Source organism: Triturus cristatus, chromosome 8 (assembly GCF_964204655.1).
Source record: "Triturus cristatus chromosome 8, aTriCri1.1, whole genome shotgun sequence".
NCBI lineage: Eukaryota > Metazoa > Chordata > Amphibia > Caudata > Salamandridae > Triturus > Triturus cristatus.
In genome coordinates, this window is record NC_140591.1 from 774402119 (window position 1) to 774427194 (window position 25076).

The 25076-nt window shown below is 49.3% G+C and overlaps 1 protein-coding gene across 1 annotated transcript in view; it reads right to left on the minus strand.

The window, feature by feature from the left end:
• TUBGCP3 (tubulin gamma complex component 3) overlaps positions 1-25076 on the minus strand; it is a 370876-nt gene that overhangs the window by 75815 nt on the left and 269985 nt on the right. Inside the window, exon 16 of the mRNA XM_085622213.1 lies at positions 24550-24618. Coding sequence (XP_085478339.1) covers positions 24550-24618 — 69 coding nt within the window. The remainder of the gene's footprint in view (positions 1-24549; positions 24619-25076) is intronic.

Here is a 25076-nt window from a genome sequence, read left to right on the forward strand (position 1 = left end):
GATCTCTGAACTGTCCACATCACCACCTGAAACATTCTAATGCCAACACCCCATTTGGCTCAGTTTCCTCTTCGTAATTAAAGACAAAGTCTACTTCCTACAATCCCTTAAAGTAACTCCATAGGATCAGCTACTACGTTCCTGACATCAAGTCCCCGTCTTTGACTATTCTCTTCCAATACATGGATATTAATGACACATCCATACATCATATCAACTTCCATCCCTGACTGAACAATGATCAAATACTCCCACTGCTCCAAATAACCACCATAGATGACTTTGCCAACTAATGGGCTATCATACGCGAATAGTAACAGCAATAAAAAACAAATTACTAGTAGAACAAAGCAACAATGAAAAGAAAAGTGCATTATATATATTTAGTAAACAGTGCTCAGGGATCCTGTGCAGGACAATTCATTGCTCATCCACCACTGGAGGACAAATACATTTAACCAGAACAGTGTAACAGAAATTAACTAAGACTATGTATACGTCACTCACAAATTCAGGCAGGGGAACAATATTGACTGATATTTGTGCAGGGTATGGTGAACAGTTAAGCACCTCAGCAGATATGCATTCAACATCAATTAGGAAGTTTAAGGTAGCAATTCAAATGAAATAGAATGCATTTTAGACCTGTTTCGAAGGACCCATTTGAGAGATTGGTTCCAATTGCTGAAAGGAAAGATTTTTACCATCAGTGAACCCCCTGGGAATACTCAAGTGTTCTTATTTTCTTGATGGAAGGGGTTTTAGGACGCAGTTTATCTGAACTCAGAATGCACCAGAATGTACGTCATATGGTGAGAGTATGGACCGGTCATTGCAGATTTACGGAATTAAACATTCTATGTATTATCCAGGCAAGGCTAAAGAGGCACCTGGTTTCAATGGTAAGTGTTTTCATATTGGTTAGACCTTCTGGTTCCTGAAACTAACCTTGGTGCTGCAAGAAGGGTAGCATTCAGAGGGGACGGGTGAAGTTTGAGGATACCGGTCAGTACTGCTTTGCAGTAGTCAGTCCTAGAAGGTAGTGAGAGAGAATGCCACAGATTTGAAATCAACCTCAGGAATGATAGATGTAATCCCTTGAGGAGTCTTTTCTCATATAGTAAGCATTTGGCAAGCAAATGTATGAAAGCATGGAGGTTCCAACACATATGCCAAACAGTTAGCACAAGGAGATTTAGTTCACTCACTGATGGAGATGGCTTGAAAAGAAACAGCCAGAGTGAAGGCCCCTGACCTCTGCTCACCTGACCGCTGCCCGAATAACCGCCCGACCGTTTGTCAGCGCCAGCTCCGGCCACAGTACGCCACCGGCAACGTGACCTGCAACCAGGAACCCGGAAGGCAGAAGCAAGAAGCGGGATCAGAGCAGTGCAAGAAGCAGTGCGTGGAGCGCTCGGGCTCTCTAGCGCCGGTAGGGGGCAGCACCTGGCGGTAATCTTGGTAAACGAGGAGGGCTGGGACCGTGAATTTGATAGCGGCAGCCAAGAAAGAAGTCTAAAAAATCCCAATCTGGGGGAGGAGGGCATGTGCAATTAAGCCCTCTCTCTCTCCGTAAGTGCCAGCAAGTCGAGTAGACCAATCTGAAAAGGTAGCCGGCGCGTAACCAGTCTGTGGTGCCGGGAAGTCTACAGAGTGAGCCCTTGGGGGTCCTGTGCCAGCCCCTAACATTTTGTCATAGGGGGCGCATTGGAGTGACTCAAAGAGTGGCACATGCAAGTGGAGTGGCCCTCAGCAAGGGAAGGAGGGGTGCTATTGCCCACGGATGGCTAGACAATAATCTTCGGATGGTCGAGTTACAAGGAGTAGACAGAGAGGCGGCAAGGAAGGTCGGTGAGCAGAGGTAAGTTCGTGCAAGAATTTGAAAGCGTACTGAGTGAGAGATAAACTGGGAATTCTCTGTGGAAGGTGAATTGCCTTACCCTGACCAATTGGGACCGGTGCAGGGTGGCTCTTTGAACAAGCATTTGCAATGCAATAGGTCTCGCATTTACATGAGTTTAAGCTATTGGCATTGTAAATGACAATGCCTTTTATTGATGTTTTAAAAACAAAAACAAAAATAAAAGACATTGTTATTTGCAATGTCAATAGCTCAAACTCGCGTAAATGCGAGACCTATTGCATTGCAAATGCTGCTCTAAAAATAAAAAATTAAGGCATACAGGAAGCAGATGTCTCTTGAAATATAAAGACAAACAAGCACAAAACCATATTGCTGCCATGCAGTGGAGTTTGGTAACATACTGGCACAGCACAGCATAACCAGTTGATACCAGGGACATCAGCAGCCACGTGGTGTTCCAAGACTTGCCAAACATTGTGGGAATCATTGGGATGTGGCACAGCAAGCCGAAACATAGGCCTTTTGCAGGGACACCATTTTGCAAAACATTTTCACAGTGTGTGCTTTGGGAATTCTAGCAATGAATACATATGAGAATCCAGGCACCAGAGGCTTTTAACAACAATAAAGTTAGTTAAACACTGTAGTTCTTAGACCGGTGGGCGATTTCCAAAAAAATACACACAGCATATTAGTCGGCAAGTACAGCAACAGCATGGGCAGCACAGCCTGTGGACTCAGCTTGTTAACTGCAAGTTGTTTATACGCATTGGCACAGATTTAGAACATGCGGGGGCAGGGCTCCCCCAGCTGTGTACTTGGGCCACAGATCCTTCGCGATTTATATGAAAACACCCTACACACCATAAATTGCACACCAACCAGTGGATAACAAAAGCATTTTAGCTTTTAAGTTAAAGAGCACTGTGCACTGTTGGAGTTATGGGGTCTACTCGTATATTCATTTGGAACTTTTGCGGATGGGTTTGTGAGTTAAAGGTAGGGGAAAGCCTCCTGCTTCCGGTAACCACTGGTTTATTAGAGAGACAGATGATAGGTGTGACGACTGACCACTCACAAGCAGCATTTTTAAGCACTCAAGGAGCAGAAAGCTAGTACAGAAGTGGCAGAAGGTATTTTTGCTTGTGTTTGCATCCCCCTCGCTTGCACACTTTGGTTGGATACTTTGAATATTTTGAAGCATCCAGCAGCAGAAACCTTGCCATGGGAAGCAAATTCAGTTTTTTTTTTCAAAAGTTGGGAATTAAACGAGGGCTTGTAAAGCAGAGATAAGAATGAGAGCAGAAAAAAAAGAAAAAAAAAAAAAAAAAGAATGAGAGCAGAGGCTGGGCACGCCGCTCCTAGGAGAATGGGTGTAATGTGCACTTACCCTAGAGATGGTGAAATGCTGGTGAAAGTTAATTCCACCGAGGAGCCTGAAGCCCTAGGGTTCGCGGCACTTGATAACTGTACGGATCATGCTGGATATGCTTCCGGTGTGCGTGCCCTGGAAGTAGGACACAAGGGGCTAGACCCACGTAATTTCCCCACAGCACGGAATGCCAGTATGAGCTTAAACAATGTCTGATTCCTGCACACTTCTCCCCAGCCGCCTTGGAGAGGTAAAAGTGTAAAGCACTGGAACACCTTAGGGTAAAGTTCATGCTATATAAAAACGCATAATAAAATAAACACACAAAGCGTGTTGCTAGCAGCCACATGAGTAAACTGGGAGAAACATCACCCCCAGAATGAGCACGGATAACCTATGGGATGGAAATCCGCACCTTACAGGAAATTAGATCTGCCCTGACACTGTTGCTGACTGTTGCTGCTGGCGGAGGACTTAAGAGTCCTCACCACCAGGGAGGTGTAGATGGTTTAAGCAGCACCGAAGGGAGTAATAGGCGCAGGATGGTTGATTGGCCACGCTGGCTGGCAAGTAGGCATTTGGCGGGGTGCTGGTACTCGAGCCGATGGCCAGGCTCATGTGTATATAGTCCCCTCAGGGCAGCTTGGGATCACTATTTTCAAGGATAGTTGTGCACTGCAGCCATGGGGGGAGCAACTGTCACGAGAAGATATCATATAGCCGCTGGGGTTGAGGTGAGCAGGCCAGCTTTCAGGATCTGTTGCAAGGCATTCATGCTGGTGGGGCTCATCTGCATGTAATCACCCGGCTGTGCGGCACCACCCCTGGTCTTAAGAGCACATATCTGTCGTACTGCGAGCTCCGTCAGGTAACAGTGTGGGGTCCGGAAGGCAGGCAGACAGCAGAGCTGTGTCACAGAAGTGTAGCCCTTGGTGCAGGTCGGGCATGGGGGTTACTGTTGGCCGGCGTGAGGCAGTTTGGAGGTGCAGATTGAGTGTGTTCACTTCTTGAAGGCTGGCATATGGTGAGCACTTTCGCGGCCGCTTTGATGTTCTCAATGGCCGCGCGGCTCACTGAGAACATCAAAGAGGCCGCGAAAGTGATCAGCAGGCTGCCAAATGGTGCACGTGCCCGGCGCACATGCACTGTAGTTGGCGGCCTGAAAAGCACGCGTTTGCACTTCCAAATCCCGCTTTCTATAGCTCTCGCCAGAGCAGCGCTAAAGCGCTGGCTCAGGCGAGACCTAAAAAGCAGGACTTTACCTCGGAAAAGCAGTTTGCAGACAGCCCTCAGGCTAGGGTGGGCTTGACATAAAGAAAGTTATGGCGCTAGGGAAAGCTAAAGCGTGCAAGGGTCAAACTACCCGGGCTAAGACTCACAGAACCCCAGAAAAGGGAAAAGCATCAAAAGGATCTAAAAATAAGAGGGGAGGAATTAATAGCCGGGTGGAGGAAGTAACTCCAGGGACAAGCTGGAGCTCACAAGCCAAACAGTCGCTGCTTATAACCCCCAAACAAAAAGTAGCAGGTATCTCAAAAGGAGCGTCTGTCACTAAATCAATAAGAGACTTTGTAGATAAACACCTTATAAAGAACCTACCAATAACTGACCCCAAATCTCAGAGGAAACACGTAGTAGACATAAGCCCAACACTTCAGGATGGGGAGTCGTGCTATGTATGCCAGCAGGAGATACCAAATATAAGCGGACTGTCGCTGGAACCAAGATTCTCTTCGTCGCCCGCCTCTGCACCGATCGTGAGCTGGGTAACTCAGAGGGTGAGGAGAGTATAGAACGCGATCCTATGAGAATGAGGCCAACAATCAGAGAAGGTGCTTTTCTGGAGACAATTAAAAGTATGGAATCAGTACCAGCTATAGGAATTGATCGGACTGAAGGATCAGTATCATACCTGGAGTTGACGGCTACCTCTAGTGCTTCAATGTTGGAAGTTATGCTGATCCTTCAAAAAGGTCTATTGGAAGTATCAGTGAGGAACAATGACATTTTAAAAACTCAAAAGGACCAGCTACAATTGATTGTGGGCGAATTGAAACAGATTAAAGATCATATGCCCACGATTGTGAGATCAGTCAGTGAAGGAATATCCTTGGAAAGTACTCACTCTCAGAGGGGAGACAGACGCCTCTTCATTCGGAAAATCACTGTGTTTACCTCATGTTATCCTATGCTCATAAAGAAACTGGGTGAACCACGGAGATATAAACATTATATTCCCAGGTCAAAGAGACTGGTGAAAAGGTGTAGGAAAGGGAACACTATGTACATAAATTACAAAGAAAAGGAAAAAACACTAATTTAGAAAGAGGGCGAAGTAGGACAGTGAAACCCCATAGAACTGAGTGCAGTGGAAGAAATGCTATGCCAAAAATTTGCACAAGCAAGATAGCGGACATGGAGAGGATCGACAATGAGCAAAATAAATTGTTAAATAGGTCACGGAATGCTAAAGCACAGGCGATGAGTGTAACAGAGGGGGATAAAGGTAGGAATAAATCAGTGGGAAGTAATGAGAGAAAAGAGAAAACCTAGGAAAAGAAGGGGAAAGGGAAAGGTAAGGAAGTTCCACCAGACAATGATTTATGGCTATTTATGGAAATAACCCAGCAAAAGAAAGCAGGAAAGAAGGCAAAGAAGCTGAATCCTTTAAATCGTTCTCAATTGCTTCGCTCTTTCTCCAAGTGTCCAAAGCTGAGTGATTTAGGGTCTAACGATTTAAGACAAGTGGGCTCCACGAAAAACAGCATGGGAAAAGAAATAAAGGTTTTGCTATACTCACATCTGGCTAAGTTAGCTATATTAAATGCTGAGATGGAGCTACTATAAGAAGGCATTAGTCTTACCCCTAGAGAAGAAACGTTGGAAGGGGATAAAGGCATAAAACTCTTCTTGCTAAATCATGCAGGTCTAGATCTACGACAAATTAGACTGATATACCAGGAATGTGGATCTAAAGAGGACATTAAAATTGTTATTAGACCCTACGCAAAGGATGCAGCTGGTGATGACTTAGTCCAAGCAAACAGATACAGTATACTAGCACAATCAGACGAGGAGGAAATAAGCTGGATGAGCAACATTGATTAGAGTGGAGGGTAGCCGCCTAGCTTGGGCATGCTTACTTGGAATATAAATGGTTTAGCAGAATTTCAAAAACTGAAAATTTCAAAAGGCTAATCAATGACCACGAAATTGCATGCCTGCAAAAAACCTGGCTATGCGACGAAACCACTCTGATACAAGGGTACGCACAACTAAACTCCCTGGCTAGTAAGGGGAAATTTGGGCGGGCATCGGGGGGCCAAATAATATTGATATCGACTAAAATAGCCAAGAAGGTGGTCCGATTAAAAGTAACATGTAAATGGCTAGTGGCGGGTACAGTGACTCCCTTGTATCCTATCTCAGAGTATGAAGGTATCATTATAGTTAACGTCTATATGCAGGGGACTAGAGACAAAAAGTATAAATTTGAAATGGATAAATTCGAAAAATATGTGCAAGATTTAATTGAAGTACATCCCAGAGATTTGTTTATATTGATGGGAGACTTTAACCATAAATTGGACCCCGGTGGAGTCGACTAAGGGTATAAAGAGCTACTTGCAGCATATAAGATCACACCCGCTTTTTTTCCCGGGGGTGTGGGGGGGGGGCGCAGCACGAGATATAGCGCTAGGGAAATTCCTGGGTTCATTGGGTCTCGTCTGTTTAAATGGAAGGATAGAACTAGATCGCCCGGAAAATCGCACATTTAGGATAGGTAATCAATTATGCCCCATAGATTATATTTTCGTCCATGCTTGGGACTTTGAACTCATTAGAGCATTTGAGGTAAAAAAAAAAGGAGGAGGGAAGTGACCATTGGTCGTTGACGCTAAAGATGTTGGTAGGCAATAACAATTCAAGTAATACAATCATCCCTCTGGAAGTGGATTGCTCCAGACAATTGACTACTCATTTGTCAGAGGAGTGTCTGGGAAAGCTTGTGGCATTCCAGCGGACCCAAACAATAGAAATAATCCCTTTAACAGTAAATATAGGATGGTTCGAAAAGGTTATTTCTGATGTAGTCCAATGCCTGAGGGTGGATCTACAATGAAATAGCCATAGGGACCATAGAAAGAGGGGACATCAGTGGAAAAATAAGAACTGGTATAATGAGGCATGTAAAACATTAAAATTGTATAGAAGAAAAAAGGAAAGACAATTAAGACTAAAGTACGATTTATATACGTGCAACAGCCTACAGAAACTAAGAAATTAAAATAAAAATATGATTGGAAAGAAAAAAAGAATCTTTAAAGAGTATTTCTGGGGCAGATTATTGGAAGCTATTTGTTAGACCTGTCAGCCCTTTGGGTGGTCCCTCCTCATCATTATTTATTTTGTCCCACTTTTGCCTCAAACCCTGTTTGAATTTTTCCTTTTTGGGAACCACCAGACTTTTTCGTGTTGCTGCAGATTCAGGGAGCCATTTTAGCTACCCCTGAACCTTCTGTCTGAGGGCCTGAAGCACAAAATGGTGGCCTCCCATGACATCACCAGCATCCACTGGAACCTACCAGCACCTTCCAGAACCTTCCAGGAGATTCCAGAACTGTGTGACAGTTGGAAACCGTTTAGAATGTTGGGAGGATAAGAGAGGCAGTTGGCAGTTGGAGCTGGCAGTTGGCACCTGACTGGTGAAGAGAGAGGAGCACAACAGTGAAGGAGGAAGGAGTGAAGCAGCAGGGGTGGAAACTTGTGCCTGGAGTGGGGTCCATAAACCCACCCTTGATACTTGTCCCTACTGATGGATCCCAGCCTATAGCCCTGTGTGGGAAGAAGACAGAAGAAAACCATCCTAAGGACCTGGACAGCAGGAACAGGCCTTAGAACCAAGAAAACAGCAAGATTCTGACCTGAGAACTGGTTTCCCTGGAGCCTGGCGTCGAGTAGCCGAAGACCTGGAGCCCGAGGTGGAGAAGCGGCGCTGACTGAGGTAGCAGACGTCGTACCCGGAGCCGCCTGAGGTCGTAAGAGGGCGCCGGCGGAGGTCGAGAGGAATACCAAGGGTCGAGAAGGAGGTGAACCGAGGTCGAGTGAGCGGCGTCATCGGAAGGGTGAAGTCCGCCCTCCGGAGTCGTCGGAGACCGAGGTAGAGGAGCACCGGAGGTCGGGAGTGAGGATCGCACTCCGGAGTCGCCCGGAACCTGTGAGGAAGAGCACCGGAGGTCGGGGGTGAGGATCGCACCCCGGAGTCGCCGGAAGTCGACAGCGAGGCCAGGCCGGCCGACGTCATCGGAGCCGAGAGCGCCATCGGACCGGAGCCGCCCGAAGTCGACATCGTGAAGAGACTGCCCGACGCCGTCGAATCGGAGGTCGAGATCGAACCGAGGCCACCGACATCGGACCGGAACCGCCTACCGGCGTCGACAAAGAACTGACACTGTGCCGAGGCCGCCGAGACCGAACCGGAACCGCCTCACGGCGTCGACACGACTCCAGCGGCGTCGGAACATCAGAAAAGGGCAGTAAGTGGAGTAGAGGGCGCCTAAGGCCCTGTGGAGACCTGAGAGACTACTCTAAGGGGCTAGGGAGGTGCTGAAACCCATCTGACTGTGCCTGGGGTGAACTGGGACTAACCTAGAGAGGTTGTGTGGAGAGGAAAGCCAGGGTATTGGAATTCCCCCCTTTGATCTACCTCAGTTTAGGCCTCAGCCTTTGCCTCAGCCAGGGAGTAGGACCCCCCAAGCCTTCAACACCCTACAAGCTGTGCCTGGGCCAAATCAGCCCTTAAGTATTGGAGTGTCATCTGATTCATGAGTGTTATTGCATACTTCTAATTATTTATTGGGGAAACTGTATTTATTAAATTCTTATCTATTTAATGCTGCACTGTATTTATAGGTCCACAGGACTTGTTGGTGTACAGTATTTATTGGTACAGTATTTATGGGTACAGTATTTATTACCTCAAAGTATTTAATTGTCTGTATATATTGCACTTGTATTTATGCCCTGTTATTTATGATCACCCCTATTTATTTCAGCAAACAGCAAATATTTATTTGACCTGCTCTATTTAAGAATTTGTATATTGTGATTGTTATTTATTTTTCCAATCAGCAACTAAGAGAAAAAGATAAAGACAGAATATTTTCATAATTTTTACGGTGTAGAGTCGTTTTTGGAACGGATGCACGCATGGTTATTGTATGGGTATATTGTATGCTTAGCACTGGGCCTGTTTCCTGACCACTCGAGCCAAGCTACCCCATTGTGTCGGGAAGGTCCACCACCACCCTGCGGAGTGGGGGTGGGCTGTTTCCAACATAAATTGGTGGTCAGTGGTGGGATAGAGCTGTGCCTACATATACTCAACAATAACTGTGGGTAGTCCATAGGCCTACACCGGGAGTTTTCTCACAGTGGCCTTCCTAATTGTGGGTTTTTGTTTTTTCCAAATTTACTCTGGTGGTGGGAGGAGGTATTACTAAAGGTACCCCCCTGCATTGTTACTGCACAAAACCTGACCTCTAACCTGAGTGGGCAAGATGGAGTTTGTACTGGAAGATTTAGAAACGTACACTGTGGCCCAACTCAGGGAGTTTTGCCAGCGGGAGGGGGTGTACTGTCCCCCAGGAGCAAAGAAGGGTGCACTCCAAACCAGCTTAAGGGCTTGGGGGGAGGCACGCCGAGAAAGCAAGGCTGAGGAGGAAGACAGGGATGGAGAGCCTAACCCCGAGGGGGCTGAGATGTACCAACCTGAGGTGGGGAACCTGTCAGCAGGGCCCAGGACACTTTCTAGGAAGGGCAGCACTGTCTCTAGCGGGGGCTTATCCAGCGTGGAGTTAGCAGATCGGAGAGAGAAAAGACAGCTCACATGGGATTTAGCAAAGCTGGAGAAGGAGAAGGAGGAACAGAGGTTGGCTCATGAGACGGAGAAAGAGAGGATGGCTCATGAGATAAGACTGAAAGAGATAGAGCTTCAGATCCTAAGAATTGGGGCACCAACTGTTCCTAATGGTGGCAGCCAAATCCAAGAGTCCACCAGGGAACCCAAACCTTACCTGCCAAAGGACATAGTAGCTAGCTATGGGGCGGGTGACGACATCGCCAAGTGGCTAGCAGCCTATGAGGTCTCGTTGAGGGCCCATGGGGTTCCAGTGAAGTACTGGGGAGGGGGATTGTATAAGTACATGCCTCCAGCTGGTAGGGATGCTTTATTGGCCCTCGAAGAGGATGAGCAGACCCACTACCCCACCATGAAACTGGCGCTCATCAGAAAGTTTGGACTAACACCTGAAAAGTACAGACAGAAGTTCAGGGGTAGTCACAAACTGGGCACACAGAATTGGGTGGACTTCCTGGACTATGCAAAGAAGGCACTGGAAGGTTGGATTCAGGGCAGTGAAGTAAGGAACTACGAGGAGCTGTTTGACCTAGTACTGAAGGAACACCTACTCGAGAAATGTTTCCCTGAACTGCGGCAACACCTGGTGGATAGCAAGCTGACCAGCCCCCGGAAGCTTGCTGAGGAGGCGGACATTTGGGCTAGTACCCGGGTGTCCACAAGGGGGACTGGAGGGGATACTCAAAAGGCCGGACAGGGCGCCCCCCAGAAGAAAGAGGGAGGGGAAAAGAAAAAGGAGTTCTCCAAAGGCCCCCAAAATAACTTCCAAGGGAAGGGAACAGGATTCACCTCTAAGGCTAACCCACCCAGAAACCCTAATCCTGGCCAGAGTCAGCAGCCAAGGGTTGTCCATTGCTACGAGTGCGGTGGCGTTGGACACTATAAAGGAGATCCGAAGTGTCAGAAACGATCACCCCCTCCCACTGGAGGAAAGCCCCCCGGAGTAGCTAGTGTAGTGCTCGGGGAGGAGATGCCCTTAACTAAGGGAAGGGAGTGGGCGGGTGTCACTCTAGTGCCCCTGGGAGAACGGGAGATGGTTCCTAAGATCCAGGTGCCCGCAAATACCGCAAAGTATGGGCAGTGGATCACCATCAACGGCCAAAGAGGGGAGGCTCTGAGAGACACAGGAGCCAGTATGACTATGGTGCGTAGCCAGCTGGTGTCTCCAGAGCAGGTAATTCCCGATGTACTCCACCCAGCCGCGATGGCTGACGGCAGAACAGGTCACTATCCAGTGGCCGAGGTTCCCTTTGAATGGGGGGGGGTTGCAGGTTCACTTCGAGTTGCCGTAAGCCCTGCCGTGCCAGTCGATTGTCTGCTGGGGAATGACATGGAGCACAACGCTTGGAAGGAGGTGGAATACCGGACTCACACCGAGATGCTGGGTACACCTGACTGGGCCTGTGTTAGCACAAGGTCCGCGACTACCCGAAGAGGGAGTTCATTCCGGCTGGAGCCTGGAACAAAGGCCCAGCCAGCTGCCAGTCAAGGGAAGAACCGAGGACAGGAGGAGCCTGCCTCGGCGTCTCCACCCCGTAGGACGGATAGGCCACCGGAGGTGGTGGACCAGGAGTCTGCGGAGGGGGACGTTACCAACCTGGAGGACCTACCCATCCCGGCCGAGTGGCACGTGGAGGGAGGCCCGTCCAGGGAGGAATTCTGCCAGGGCCAGAGGGAGTGCCCTACCCTTGAGGGGCTGAGGCGACAGGCCGAAGCCCAGGCAGCAGGGAACGTTGAAGGGAACTACAGTGTTTACTGGGAGGATGGCCTCCTCTACAGTGAACCCAAGGCACCCCTACATGGATCGTCACGAGCCTTGGTAGTTCCTCAACGTTATCGAGCCTTCCTTTTAGAGTTGGCTCACGAGATACCATTGGCAGGACACCTGGGGCAAGACAAGACCTTCGCCCGTCTTGTCCCACACTTTTATTGGCCTCAGATGAAAGTGTCGTCCGATACCTACTGCCGGACATGTGTGTCTTGCCAAGCCAGTGGGAAAACAGGGGTGAAGCTGAAAGCTCCCCTGGAACCACTTCCTGTCGTTAGCACCCCCTTTGAAAGGGTGGGCATCGACATTGTGGGTCCATTAGATCCGCCAACTACAGCTGGTCACAGGTTTATCCTGGTTCTGGTGGATCATGCCACACGGTACCCAGAGGCAATACCTCTGAGGACCATAACAGCACCTGTTGTGGCAAGGGCCCTGATGGGAATCTTTACCCGAGTGGGTTTTCCCAAGGAAGTTGTGTCCGACAGGGGGACCAACTTCATGTCAGCGTATATGCGGGCAATGTGGAAGGAGTGTGGAGTGACATACCGGTTCACCACTCCTTACCACCCCCAGACAAATGGTCTAGTGGAAAGGTTTAACAAAACCTTAAAAGGCATGATCAGAAGTCTGCCTGAAAGCCTGCGGAGGAAATGGGACGTCCTCCTACCCTGTTTACTTTTTTCCTACAGGGAAGTGCCACAGAAGGGAGTGGGCTTCAGCCCCTTCGAGCTTCTGTATGGGCACCCTGTACGTGGACCTCTTAACCTGGTGAGAGACGGATGGGAAAGAACTCCCAGAAAGCTCCCCCAGGATGTGGTGAGCTACATGCTGACAACTTGGAAGCCAGCCAAGCAGTGATGAAGGCGTGGTATGACCACAACGCTCACCCGGTGGAGTTGGAGCCTGGCCAGAAGGTGTGGGTGATCGAACCAGGAGAGCTTAGTGCCCTCCAGGATCGCTGGTCAGGACCCTTTGAGGTGTTGGAGAAGAAGGGTAAGGCTACCTACTTGGTGGACCTGAAGACCCCTCGTCAGCCCCTGCGGGTGCTGCATGCCAACCGCCTCAAACCCCACCACGAGAGGCCCGAAGTCATCTTGATGATGGTGACTGACGGAGGAGAGGACGTGGAAAGCGAGCCTCTCCCTGATCTGTTTGCGTCTCAGGAAAAGGATGGGTCGGTGGAGGGAGTGATTCTCTCCCCATCTCTAACTCCTGAACAGCAGGAGGACTGTCGCCAGGCCCTGGGGCAGTACTCTTCGTTGTTCTCCCTTGTCCCGGGTAGGACTCACCTGTGCGTCCATGACGTGGACACAGGAGACAGCCCACCTGTGAAGTCCAAGATCTACCGGATGTCAGACAAGGTGAAGGCCAGCATTCATAGTGAAGTCACTAAGATGCTGGAGCTAGGAGTGATTGAACCTTCTAGCAGCCCCTGGTCCAGTCCGGTGGTGTTAGTACCAAAAGCTGCACCACCGGGTGCCCAACCAGAACTGAGGTTCTGTGTGGACTACCGGGGACTGAATTCAGTGACAAAGACTGATGCACATCCGATCCCTAGGGCGGATGAATTAATTGACCGGCTGGGAGCTGCCCAATATCTAAGTACCTTTGACCTTACCTCTGGGTACTGGCAGATCTCTTTGACTGATGGAGCAAGGGAAAGGTCAGCCTTCTCCACGCCCAATGGCCACTACCAGTTCTGTGTGATGCCCTTTGGGCTCAAGAACGCACCTGCCACGTTTCAGCGCCTGGTAAACCAGATCCTCACCGGGATGGAGAGTTTCTCTGCTGCTTATCTGGATGACATAGCCGTCTTCAGTAACAGCTGGGAGGATCACTTGCGTCACCTGCAAGCTGTTCTCCAGGCCCTGAGACAAGCTGGATTGACGATCAAGGCCAGCAAGTGCCAGATCGGGCAGGGGTCGGTAGTGTACCTTGGACACTTGGTGGGTAGGGGAACGGTGCAACCCCTCCAGGCGAAGATCGAGGCCATCATGGCCTGGGAACCCCCCAAGACACAGACTGAGGTCCGAGCATTTTTGGGCCTCACGGGATACTATCGCCGCTTCGTGAAGGGGTACGGTACCATCGTAGCCCCTCTCACGGAGCTCACGTCCAAGAAACAACCTCGACGGGTAGTCTGGACGGAGGCTTGTCAGCAAGCCTTTGAGAAATTGAAGAAAGCCATGTGCGAGGCCCCGGTCTTAAGGGCCCCAGACTTTTCCAAGAAGTTCATTGTCCAGACAGATGCATCAGAACATGGCATTGGGGCAGTGTTATCGCAACTCAACGAAGAGGGTCTGGATCAACCCGTGGTCTTCCTATCCCGGAGACTACTTCCCAGGGAACAGAAGTGGAGTGCAATAGAGCGTGAAGCCTTTGCAGTGGTATGGGCTCTGAAGAAGTTGCGGCCATACCTGTTTGGCTCGCACTTCCTGGTTCAGACCGACCACCGACCCCTTCGTTGGCTGATGCAAATGAAGGGGGAGAATCCCAAGTTGTTGAGGTGGTCTATTTCCCTACAGGGGATGGACTTTCAGGTGGAACATCGGCCTGGAGTGGACCACGCCAATGCAGACGGTCTCTCAAGGTATTTCCGCCTTAGTGATGAGAACTCCCAAGGGGTTGGGTAGCTCTCCCCACTTTCAGCTGGGGGGGACGCGTGTTAGACCTGTCAGCCCTTTGGGTGGTCCCTCCTCATCATTATTTATTTTGTCCCACTTTTGCCTCAAACCCTGTTTGAATTTTTCCTTTTTGGGAACCACCAGACTTTTTCGTGTTGCTGCAGATTCAGGGAGCCATTTTAGCTACCCCTGAACCTTCTGTCTGAGGGCCTGAAGCACAAAATGGTGGCCTCCCATGACATCACCAGCATCCACTGGAACCTACCAGCACCTTCCAGAACCTTCCAGGAGATTCCAGAACTGTGTGACAGTTGGAAACCGTTTAGAATGTTGGGAGGATAAGAGAGGCAGTTGGCAGTTGGAGCTGGCAGTTGGCACCTGACTGGTGAAGAGAGAGGAGCACAACAGTGAAGGAGGAAGGAGTGAAGCAGCAGGGGTGGAAACTTGTGCCTGGAGTGGGGTCCATAAACCCACCCTTGATACTTGTCCCTACTGATGGATCCCAGCCTATAGCCCTGTGTGGGAAGAAGACAGAAGAAAACCATCCTAAGGACCTGGACAGCAGGAACAGGCCTTAGAACCAAGAAAACAGCAAGATTCTGACCTGAGAACTGGTTTCCCTGGAGCCTGGCGTCGAGTAGCCGAAGACCTGGAGCCCGAGGTGGAGAAGCGGCGCTGACTGAGGTAGCAGACGTCGTACCCGGAGCCGCCTGAGGTCGTAAGAGGGCGCCGGCGGAGGTCGAGAGGAATACCAAGGGTCGAGAAGGAGGTGAACCGAGGTCGAGTGAGCGGCGTCATCGGAAGGGTGAAGTCCGCCCTCCGGAGTCGTCGGAGACCGAGGTAGAGGAGCACCGGAGGTCGGGAGTGAGGATCGCACTCCGGAGTCGCCCGGAACCTGTGAGGAAGAGCACCGGAGGTCGGGGGTGAGGATCGCACCCCGGAGTCGCCGGAAGTCGACAGCGAGGCCAGGCCGGCCGACGTCATCGGAGCCGAGAGCGCCATCGGACCGGAGCCGCCCGAAGTCGACATCGTGAAGAGACTGCCCGACGCCGTCGAATCGGAGGTCGAGATCGAACCGAGGCCACCGACATCGGACCGGAACCGCCGTCGACAAAGAACTGACACTGTGCCGAGGCCGCCGAGACCGAACCGGAACCGCCTCACGGCGTCGACACGACTCCAGCGGCGTCGGAACATCAGAAAAGGGCAGTAAGTGGAGTAGAGGGCGCCTAAGGCCCTGTGGAGACCTGAGAGACTACTCTAAGGGGCTAGGGAGGTGCTGAAACCCATCTGACTGTGCCTGGGGTGAACTGGGACTAACCTAGAGAGGTTGTGTGGAGAGGAAAGCCAGGGTATTGGAATTCCCCCCTTTGATCTACCTCAGTTTAGGCCTCAGCCTTTGCCTCAGCCAGGGAGTAGGACCCCCCAAGCCTTCAACACCCTACAAGCTGTGCCTGGGCCAAATCAGCCCTTAAGTATTGGAGTGTCATCTGATTCATGAGTGTTATTGCATACTTCTAATTATTTATTGGGGAAACTGTATTTATTAAATTCTTATCTATTTAATGCTGCACTGTATTTATAGGTCCACAGGACTTGTTGGTGTACAGTATTTATTGGTACAGTATTTATGGGTACAGTATTTATTACCTCAAAGTATTTAATTGTCTGTATATATTGCACTTGTATTTATGCCCTGTTATTTATGATCACCCCTATTTATTTCAGCAAACAGCAAATATTTATTTGACCTGCTCTATTTAAGAATTTGTATATTGTGATTGTTATTTATTTTTCCAATCAGCAACTAAGAGAAAAAGATAAAGACAGAATATTTTCATAATTTTTACGGTGTAGAGTCGTTTTTGGAACGGATGCACGCATGGTTATTGTATGGGTATATTGTATGCTTAGCACTGGGCCTGTTTCCTGACCACTCGAGCCAAGCTACCCCATTGTGTCGGGAAGGTCCACCACCACCCTGCGGAGTGGGGGTGGGCTGTTTCCAACACTATTGAATCAAGAAATGTAAAAATGTTCTGGAAATTAGTCCAAGATGGCTCGGGTAGGAATCCGGGGGCTATGAATTGTGTGGTGACTGAAGAGGCATGGGAGAGTTATTTGGGAGAATTATATGGTAAAAGGAGTGGTCAAAGAAAGCAGAAAGATACATTATGGATAGAGGTGGAACAAGATATTAGGCCTCTCTTTACGTTGTCTAACGTAAGGCGGATTATATCCAAATTAACACTTACGCGGGCAGCGGGCCCGGATAATCTTCCTGCAGCAATTATTCGCACTAGACCAGATTGATGTGCTGATTTTTTTACCAAAATGTTCAATAGCATCCTGGATTCTGGGTTAATCCCGGTAAATTGGAGAGGGGCAATTATTAGACTAGGGGTGGGCGGAATTTGCGTAAACGCGTTACGCAAATCTCCGCGAAACGGTAAAAAATCTCCGCGAACACGCAGAAATTCCGCGAACACGCGGAATTGCTTGTTCGCGATGCTTTTTTCCTGTTCACAATCGCTGTTTGCGTGCTCGGGGAGAAATATCTCGCGAACACGCATTTTGAGAACGCGAACAAGCAAAACATTTCGCGAAGTTGCGGAAAGCAGAATTTTGGGCAATTTCGCGTTCTCCGCGGACCGCGAAATTACCCAAATTCCGCGAGCGGAACGGAATTTACCGCCCAGGCCTATATTAGACCCATCCATAAAAGAGGGTATATTCTGCTACCCAAAAATTATAGGCTAATCAACCTCCTGGATATCAATGAAAAGGTGTTCTCTAAGATAATTCTCGACAAACTTAAAGAGTGAGCTGTAGACAACGAAGTGGTGCCTTCCGAACAGTGTGGATTTCGGGAGGGCCACTCCACAATTGATCACTATTTTGCGTTATGGGCATTGGCTCGGAAATCTATGGAACAGGGGGTAGTTTATTCGCTGTTTCGTAGACTTCCGGGCCGTATTCGACCTGGTAGATCGTGAATGGCTATGGGAAATGCTAGGGGTCTTAGATATCCCCAAGGGGATCATATCAATAATACAAGGGCTGCATAGTCAGAATTGGGCCCAGGTTATTCTCGATTCAGAGGAACGCGGTCACAGAAGATTTTGATTGAAAATGGGCTAAGACAGGGGTGTGTGCTGGCCCCGATGCGTTTTTCTTTATTTATAGCAGACTTGCCCACCACTTTGAGATCGGTGAGGGGGGCAAGCCCAAAAATAGAGGGAAAACATATCACATGCTTACTTTACGCAGATGATTTGGTGATTATGTACCAAACTGAGATAGGTCTGCAGAGAAAGCTCAAAGAGTTTGGGGATTACTGTAACCGAAAGAAATTAATAGTAAACCTGGAAAAAACAAAGATTCTCTGCTTCGGACAAAAAGAGGAAGATTTTCAACTGGGTCTTAGACGCCGTAAAATTGGAGAAAGTTAATGAGTATAAATATCTAGGAATCTGGTTAGAGAAATCTGTGAGGTGGAAAGTTCACCTGGATGCACTAAGAAATCGGGCCCTAACCTCGGTTAGTGGACTGAGGAAATGTAATGCTTCCTATGGAGAAATGACGGATAGACCTGTCCTGAATGGCCTATAGGGCTATGGTACCCCCCCCCCCCCCTAGTTTTTATATGACGCTGAACTGCTATTTGCAAGTGGTAAGAGGAAGTGGGATGTTGAAGAAGGAAAATATGTAAAATAAATTGCAGCCCTACCTAGTTCCTCCATGATACAGGCCATAAGGCTAGAAACAGGTAGGGTCTCATGAAAGAAAATGGCGACCATGGCACTAATAAGGTTCTGGCAACGCCTGGGTGGTGAAGAGGGGCAAAAAGCATCTTCTTGGTGTAAATGTGAGACCCTACAGAGTGAAATGAAGTGGGCAAACGGGGTTAGAGAAATAGTGACTATGGCATGTAGGGCTTTGATGGTTGATGTAAGCCAGCAGAACTTCCATCCAACTGTAAGTAAGGCGGAACTTAGGACATCAGGGAAAGAAATATCATGGGTCACGGATAGGCAATACTTGGAAGGGAAAAGATCCGTACATTTTATGTTAAAATCTTGGCAAAATGGACAACAATTCCCATACATAGATTTCCTTCCCAATCGCTGGATAAGGAGAGAATTATTCAAGATTAGGACTGGGATTAATTCATGCTATGAGAATGATAGGATTAAGAGGGTTATGAGTAACCCAGAAGAACAAGTTACTTACCTTCGGTAAGAAACATTAGTTAGTTAGATTCCTCACCTTAGAATATCCCCAGGCGTCAGGCTGGATCCGGAAAGATTTTTCGTCAGCAATACCCCTTGCGCGTCGCAAGGCGTCGCCTGCGGCTCCGCATCCGTCGTCGGCGTCGTGCGCCGGAATGACGTCGTCCGAGTACTTAGACACCGCCCTCGCACGCTGACATCAGTTCTTGTACATAGCTTTCTGCGCCAGGAACGCAGAGCCATGCAAGAGACCGACACTGGTGTCAAAAAGTCTAGGGCCCTGAAAAAGGGTAACCTTAACCTTGGATGTCGGTTCGCAGAACGGGGAGGATGGGTGGGTCGGTGAGGAATCTAACTAACTAATGTTTCTTACAGATACATCGTTACCGAAGGTAAGTAACTTGTTCATCTGAAAGAAACACGTTAGTTAAATTCCTCACCTTAGAATAGATACCGCCGCAATACCAACCCCGGTGGTGGGTCTGCGAACCAAGATCACACCAGAAAGTCCTGGAGAACAGAACGGCCAAAGAAGCCATTTCTCCGGACTTGGCTGCCCAGGCAATAGTGTTTAGCAAACCTGTGCAGTGAGGCCCACGTTGCCGCCTGACAGATGTCCTGCAAGGGGACTCCTTGGCCCAGGGCAGTAGTCGCCGCTGTGGCCCGGGTGGAATGGGCCCTCAGCCCTACAGGAGGATCCTTTTAGCCAAGGAGTAACAAGCTTTTATACACAATACGACCCACGGGGAGATGGTTCGCTTGTGTACCGCCCGCCCCTTCTTAGCACCTACGTAGCCAACAAAGAGCTGGTCGTCTACCCGGAACTGTTTGGTGCGGTCCAAATAAAAGGACAGTGCCCGTTTTGGGTCCAGACGGTGGAGCCTCTCTTCCTCCTTCGAAGGATGCGGAAAGAAGGTGGGCAACCTGACAGACTGCCCGATGTGAAAGGCAGTCACCACTTTGGGAAGAAAGGAAGGACGAGTCCAGAGGATAACCTTGTCCGGATAGACAGAAAGAAAAGGAGGCTTAGAAGATAGAGCCTGGAGCTCACTCACCCGTCTAGCCGAGGTGATGGCTACCAGGAAAGCAGTCTTAAGAGTCAGAAGACGGAGGGGACGATTATGAAGAGGCTCAAAGGGAGCGCACATCAGATATGTCAAGATCAGATTCAAATCCCACTGAGGCATTACGAAAGGGACAGGAGGAAACATGTGAGTAATGCCTTTGAAAAAGCGAGAAACAGGGGATTTGAAAAGAGAAGGCTGATCAGGAAGCCGTAAGAAAGCAGAAATAGCTGAGAGATAACCTTTAAGAGTGCCCAGAGCAGAGCCCTGCTGGGCCATGGAAAGGAGAAAGAGGAGAACCTCAGAAAGAGGGGCGGAAAGGGGATGCATAGCCTTTGCTGTGCACCATGCCACAAATTTGTTCCACCTGCAGGCATATACCGATTTTGTGGAGGGACGCCTGGCTGCCAGAATCACATCGCAGCCTTCAGGAGGCATGTCAAATGGCATCAACTGTCGCCGCTCAATCTACACGCATGGAGGTGGAGACTGGACAGGTTCGGGTGGAGGACCGTCCCCTGCTGCTGCGACAGAAGGTCCTCCTGAAGAGGCAGTCGTACCGAGGGATCGATTGACAGACTGAGTAGCTCGGCATACCTGTACCTTCGTGCCCAATCCGGAGCCACCAAGATGACTTGGGCCCAGTCGCGCCTGATCTTCTTCAGCACTCTGGGAAGAAGTGGTATAGGCAGAAAGGCGTACAACAGACCGCAACTCCACTCGCGACGAAAGGCGTCCCCGAGCGAATGCCGCCTTGGAAACTCCAACGCGCAGAACTGCTGACATTGCACGTTCTCTTCGGTGGCGAATAGATCTAACCAAGGCTCTCCCCACTGCTGAAAGAGGCCTTGCGCCACGTCAGCGTTTAGACGCCATTCGTGATCCATCATGCACCGGCGTCTGAGTTCATCTGCTCTGGCGCTCAGAGAACCTGCCAGATGTTGAACCACCAGGGTGATGCCCTGATGTTCCAGCCATGTCCAGAGGCGCAGAGCCTCCTTCCTGACAAAGCGTCCACAACCCCACCCCGTTTGTTGCAATACCACATGGCGGTGGTGTTGTCCGTGAACACCTGCACCACACTTCCCCGGACAATGGGAAGGAATGCCTTCAGTGCAAGTCGGATCGCTCTCAGCTCCAAAAGGTGGATATGGAGCAGAGATTCTGCCGGAGAACAGAATCCTCTGATCTCCGCCTCCCCAATGTGGCACCCCCATCCCAGGAGGGACGCATCCGTCTCTACTATGTGCTCCGGTTGGGGTAGGGACAGGGATCTGCCGCTGACCCAATCGCGGTCCGTGAGCCACCACTGCAACTGTTTTGCAGTGCCCTCCAAGATCAAGACATGGTCGGACAGGTTGCCCCGATGCTGGGCCCACTGAAACTTCAGGTCCCACTGCAGAGCCCGCATTCGCCACCTGGCATGATGCACTAGCAGGATGCAGAAGGCCATCAGACCCAGAAGCCGCAGCACCAACCTGACCGAAACCCGGGATAGAGGCTGAAAGATGGGAATCAGAGCCTGAATATCCCGGACCCGCTGCTCCGGAGGATAAGCCCGGAACTGCTCCGAGTCCAGAACCGCTCCGATGAAGAGGAGCTTCTGGGAGGGACTCAGATGCGACTTCGGCACATTGATGGAGAACCCCAGCAAATGCAGGAGGTCGGCCGTAGTCTGGAGGTGGGAGACGACTTGCTGGGTCCAGCCCGCCTTCAACAGCCAGTCGTCGAGATAGGGGAAGACTGGAACCCCTGATCTGCGCAGATGAGATGCGACCACCGCCATCACTTTCGTGAACACCCGAGGGGCACTGGTGAGGCCGAAGGGGAGCACAGTAAACTGAAAATGCTCCTGACCCACCGTGAACCGCAGGTAATGCCAGTGGGCCGGCAGGACGGGGATGTGAAAATAAGCGTCCTGCAAGTCCAACGCTACCATTCAAGCTCCTGGGTCCAGGACAGCCAGAACCTAAGCCAAGGTGAGCATCTTGAACCTCTCCTTCCGGAGGAAGGCGTTGACGCTTTTGAGGTCCAAGATAGGGCGTAGGCCCCCTTTGCCCTTCTTGGGAACCAGAAAGTAGTGGGAATAGCAACCACGGCCTACTTCTGGACCAGGAACGCGCTTGATGGCCCCTTTGGCCAAGAGGGACGTAACTACCTTCGTAGAAGATTCAAGTGATCCCCCGACATGCGGTGGGACTGCGGTGGCATGGCTGGAGGGGTCGTCTCGAAGGGGAGGGAGTAGCCCCTTCGGACGATTTTCAGCACTCACCTGTACGAAGTGATGGAACGCCAGTGGAGCATGTGATGGCGAACTCTGCCTCCCACTGGCGTGGAATAGGCCTGAAAGCACGGACTAGGAAGGCTTTGAGGTGGATGCTGCAGTGGTGGATGTGGATGGACCGGCACGTTGTCCCCCTGTACCGCCTCGGCGGAATCCACGTCCACGACCGCATGGAGGATGGTTCTGCGGCCTGTGGCTAGGCGGACGTGAGGGGGCGCCCCTTCCTTGGCCACGAAAGGGGCGAAAAGCGGAAGTTTGCGGGCGCGGGGCCGAGAGGCCCAAGGACTTGGCCGTAGCCCTGGAGTCCTTAAAGCGCTCCAGCGCACTGTCCGCTTTGTCGCCAAAGAGGCGATCACCATCAAAGGGCATGTCCATGAGGGTGCTCTGGACATCCCCGGAAAAAGACGTGGACCGCAACCAGGCGCGACGACGAAGCGCCACCGTGGACGACATTGCCCTGCCAAGCGAGTCCGTCGTGTCCAAACCACATCGGATGGCATACCGCGCTGCATCCCGCCCGTCGGCAAGAGCCTGGGCGACCCGCGTCCGGGCCTCCTCCAGACACAGGGGCAGCACGTCCTCCACCGTATCCCACAGAGTGGGAGTAACGGTCCAAGAGACAAGCGGTGCTAATAGACCGCAGCCCTAAACTAAGGGAGGAGAACAGCTTTTTGCCAAACTGCTCCAGTCTCTTGGATTCCTGATCCGGGGGAGCAGAGGGAAAGAAGGTCTGGGAAGTAGAGACCTGGATAACCAGGCTCTCAGGGGTGGGGTGTTGGGACAGAAAATTAGGGAAGGCAGTTGCATATACAGGAGGGCATGTCCAACACACACATGGTAGTAGATGTTGGAGAATTTCAAGAGTGCTTCGGAAGGGTTATATATTTTAGATGGAATGATCACAGCAAGAACTTAAATGCCGCATGAAAATCTCCCTTCCAGCCTGGAGCACCTGCTCCAGAGGAGAAGGAATCATTCCTTTGCATTCTGATGAGACACATTAAGTAAACCTTAACACTTGTGGGTGGCTTCTAATCATCTGACCGCCTCATCACTCGCCACAGCAAGCATGACCACTTATCCACCCTGAAGGCTCTCCAGCGCTCCCACCTTTCAAGCAGGAATCTTGTAGAAATCACTAGTCATTGCCTCTGCCAGTGAACACCACTTTTAAGATAAAAACCTTATTCACCCATTGATACAGACCTGATAAAACAGTTTATCCACAAGTCAATGGCCAAGAATTTTCAGGACAGGCTTTATCATTCTGAACCCTGACTCTCCGGAATGATTTGCACCATTAGCTGAGACTGGCCACCAATTTCTGGTGAGTACACAAACCAACTTGTAACTTTCTTGACCCTTTTCCAACTATACTGTCATTCCTCTCCTAAATGCCTAGTCTTGCAATCTGTACACATGTTTTTATTTCTACCTCTAAAAATGTTATTTCCTCCAAGCTTAAGCAAATATTCTTGCATGTTCCTGTAGCCCGTGCAACTCAAAAGCAGTCACAACCCTGGAAAATACTTCAGCTGGCCAATGGTGCCCATTGCCAGAAATATTCTCTATAAATCATTTTTGCCAAAAATATATGGCCTTATATTACCCAACAAACAAATTGCACATGCTCCTGGCTCTTTCTATAGCAAGGGAAGGAATGCACAGCATGAACAAGATTAACTTTCCTAAGCAAATCTATGGCTCTTCCACTGCAGGATAGTACAACTGTAAAGGCTGGAGCGAAAGACAACATATTAGGAGGCAAGCATTACTCCATTGGCTTTAAACCCTTAAAGGGAGTTATCACTCTGTCAAAGAACATGAGCCATCTTTGGTCATAGTCTGCTGTACAATATCAGTGGAGCCAACAAAACAAGTAATGACATTCGATGCATTAACAGTATGTTGAAGAGTGTGTGCTATTTTAACAGTGCAGAGAAAAGGATTTCCCCCCTTCTACTTATTAAAAAAAAAAATGCATGGAACTGTCTTACTTGTTTGTAAAAGGTTCCTAAACAAAAGCATAGTAACTTTCTCATCAGTTCTACGGAATTCAACACTGCATTAATTATTTACATGGCAAAATCACACACTTTCTTAAACACACTTTATAGCTCCCTTCAAATTATTCAAAATTAGCTTCTGTGGTCTATGAATAATGGAACACAGTGTATTAAGTACTTTCTTGAGCTTCTAAAAGAACACATTGATAATGTAAGTTGTAAATAACAGAACACATTAGCACTCATGAATATTTTAATGAAATTAAATGTCTTGCTGAAGCACTCCCACAATAGGCGCATCACAGGCACCAAAAACTATAAGAAAACAAACAGTGAAGAAAACAGTGCCTCCAAATTATTCAAAGTTTCAAAAGTTAAAGCTAGGGTAATTACACAAAATTGCATGGTCTTACCGTGGCAATTGGCCCATCAACATGATAGTCCAAACTGAAAACATCCCAGCCTGTGTCCCCAGGCGACACCTAGGTGGAAAAGGTTTCAGAGGTTAAGTGGTTACGTCATCGGTGAGCAGTAGCACAATCATTCACATACAATGATAGAATGGGCTAAGTCGCACTCTATGCTACAATGTGTACAATTATCTGTGTTTAGTAGTGTGGTTTGAAATATCAGAATTCGGGTAAAAATTAGTTTTTACATGAAAGATTACAAATGTTCATATTGCTGAGATTTTTTAGTTTTTTACTGAGACGTCTGAAACCCACTGTGTAATGTCCCAGCATGGACTGTGATTATGGAGAGGAAAACAACCAATGAGAACGACAATACAACACAGGTTCACATAACAGTTCCACAGAAGATAAAAAGAGGACATTCATGCACTAAAAACACAACACACATACTAGAAACCAATAATACAGATCAAGAGATGTGCATGAACACAGATAAAATCACGTTTATACATACATACATAAAGAGG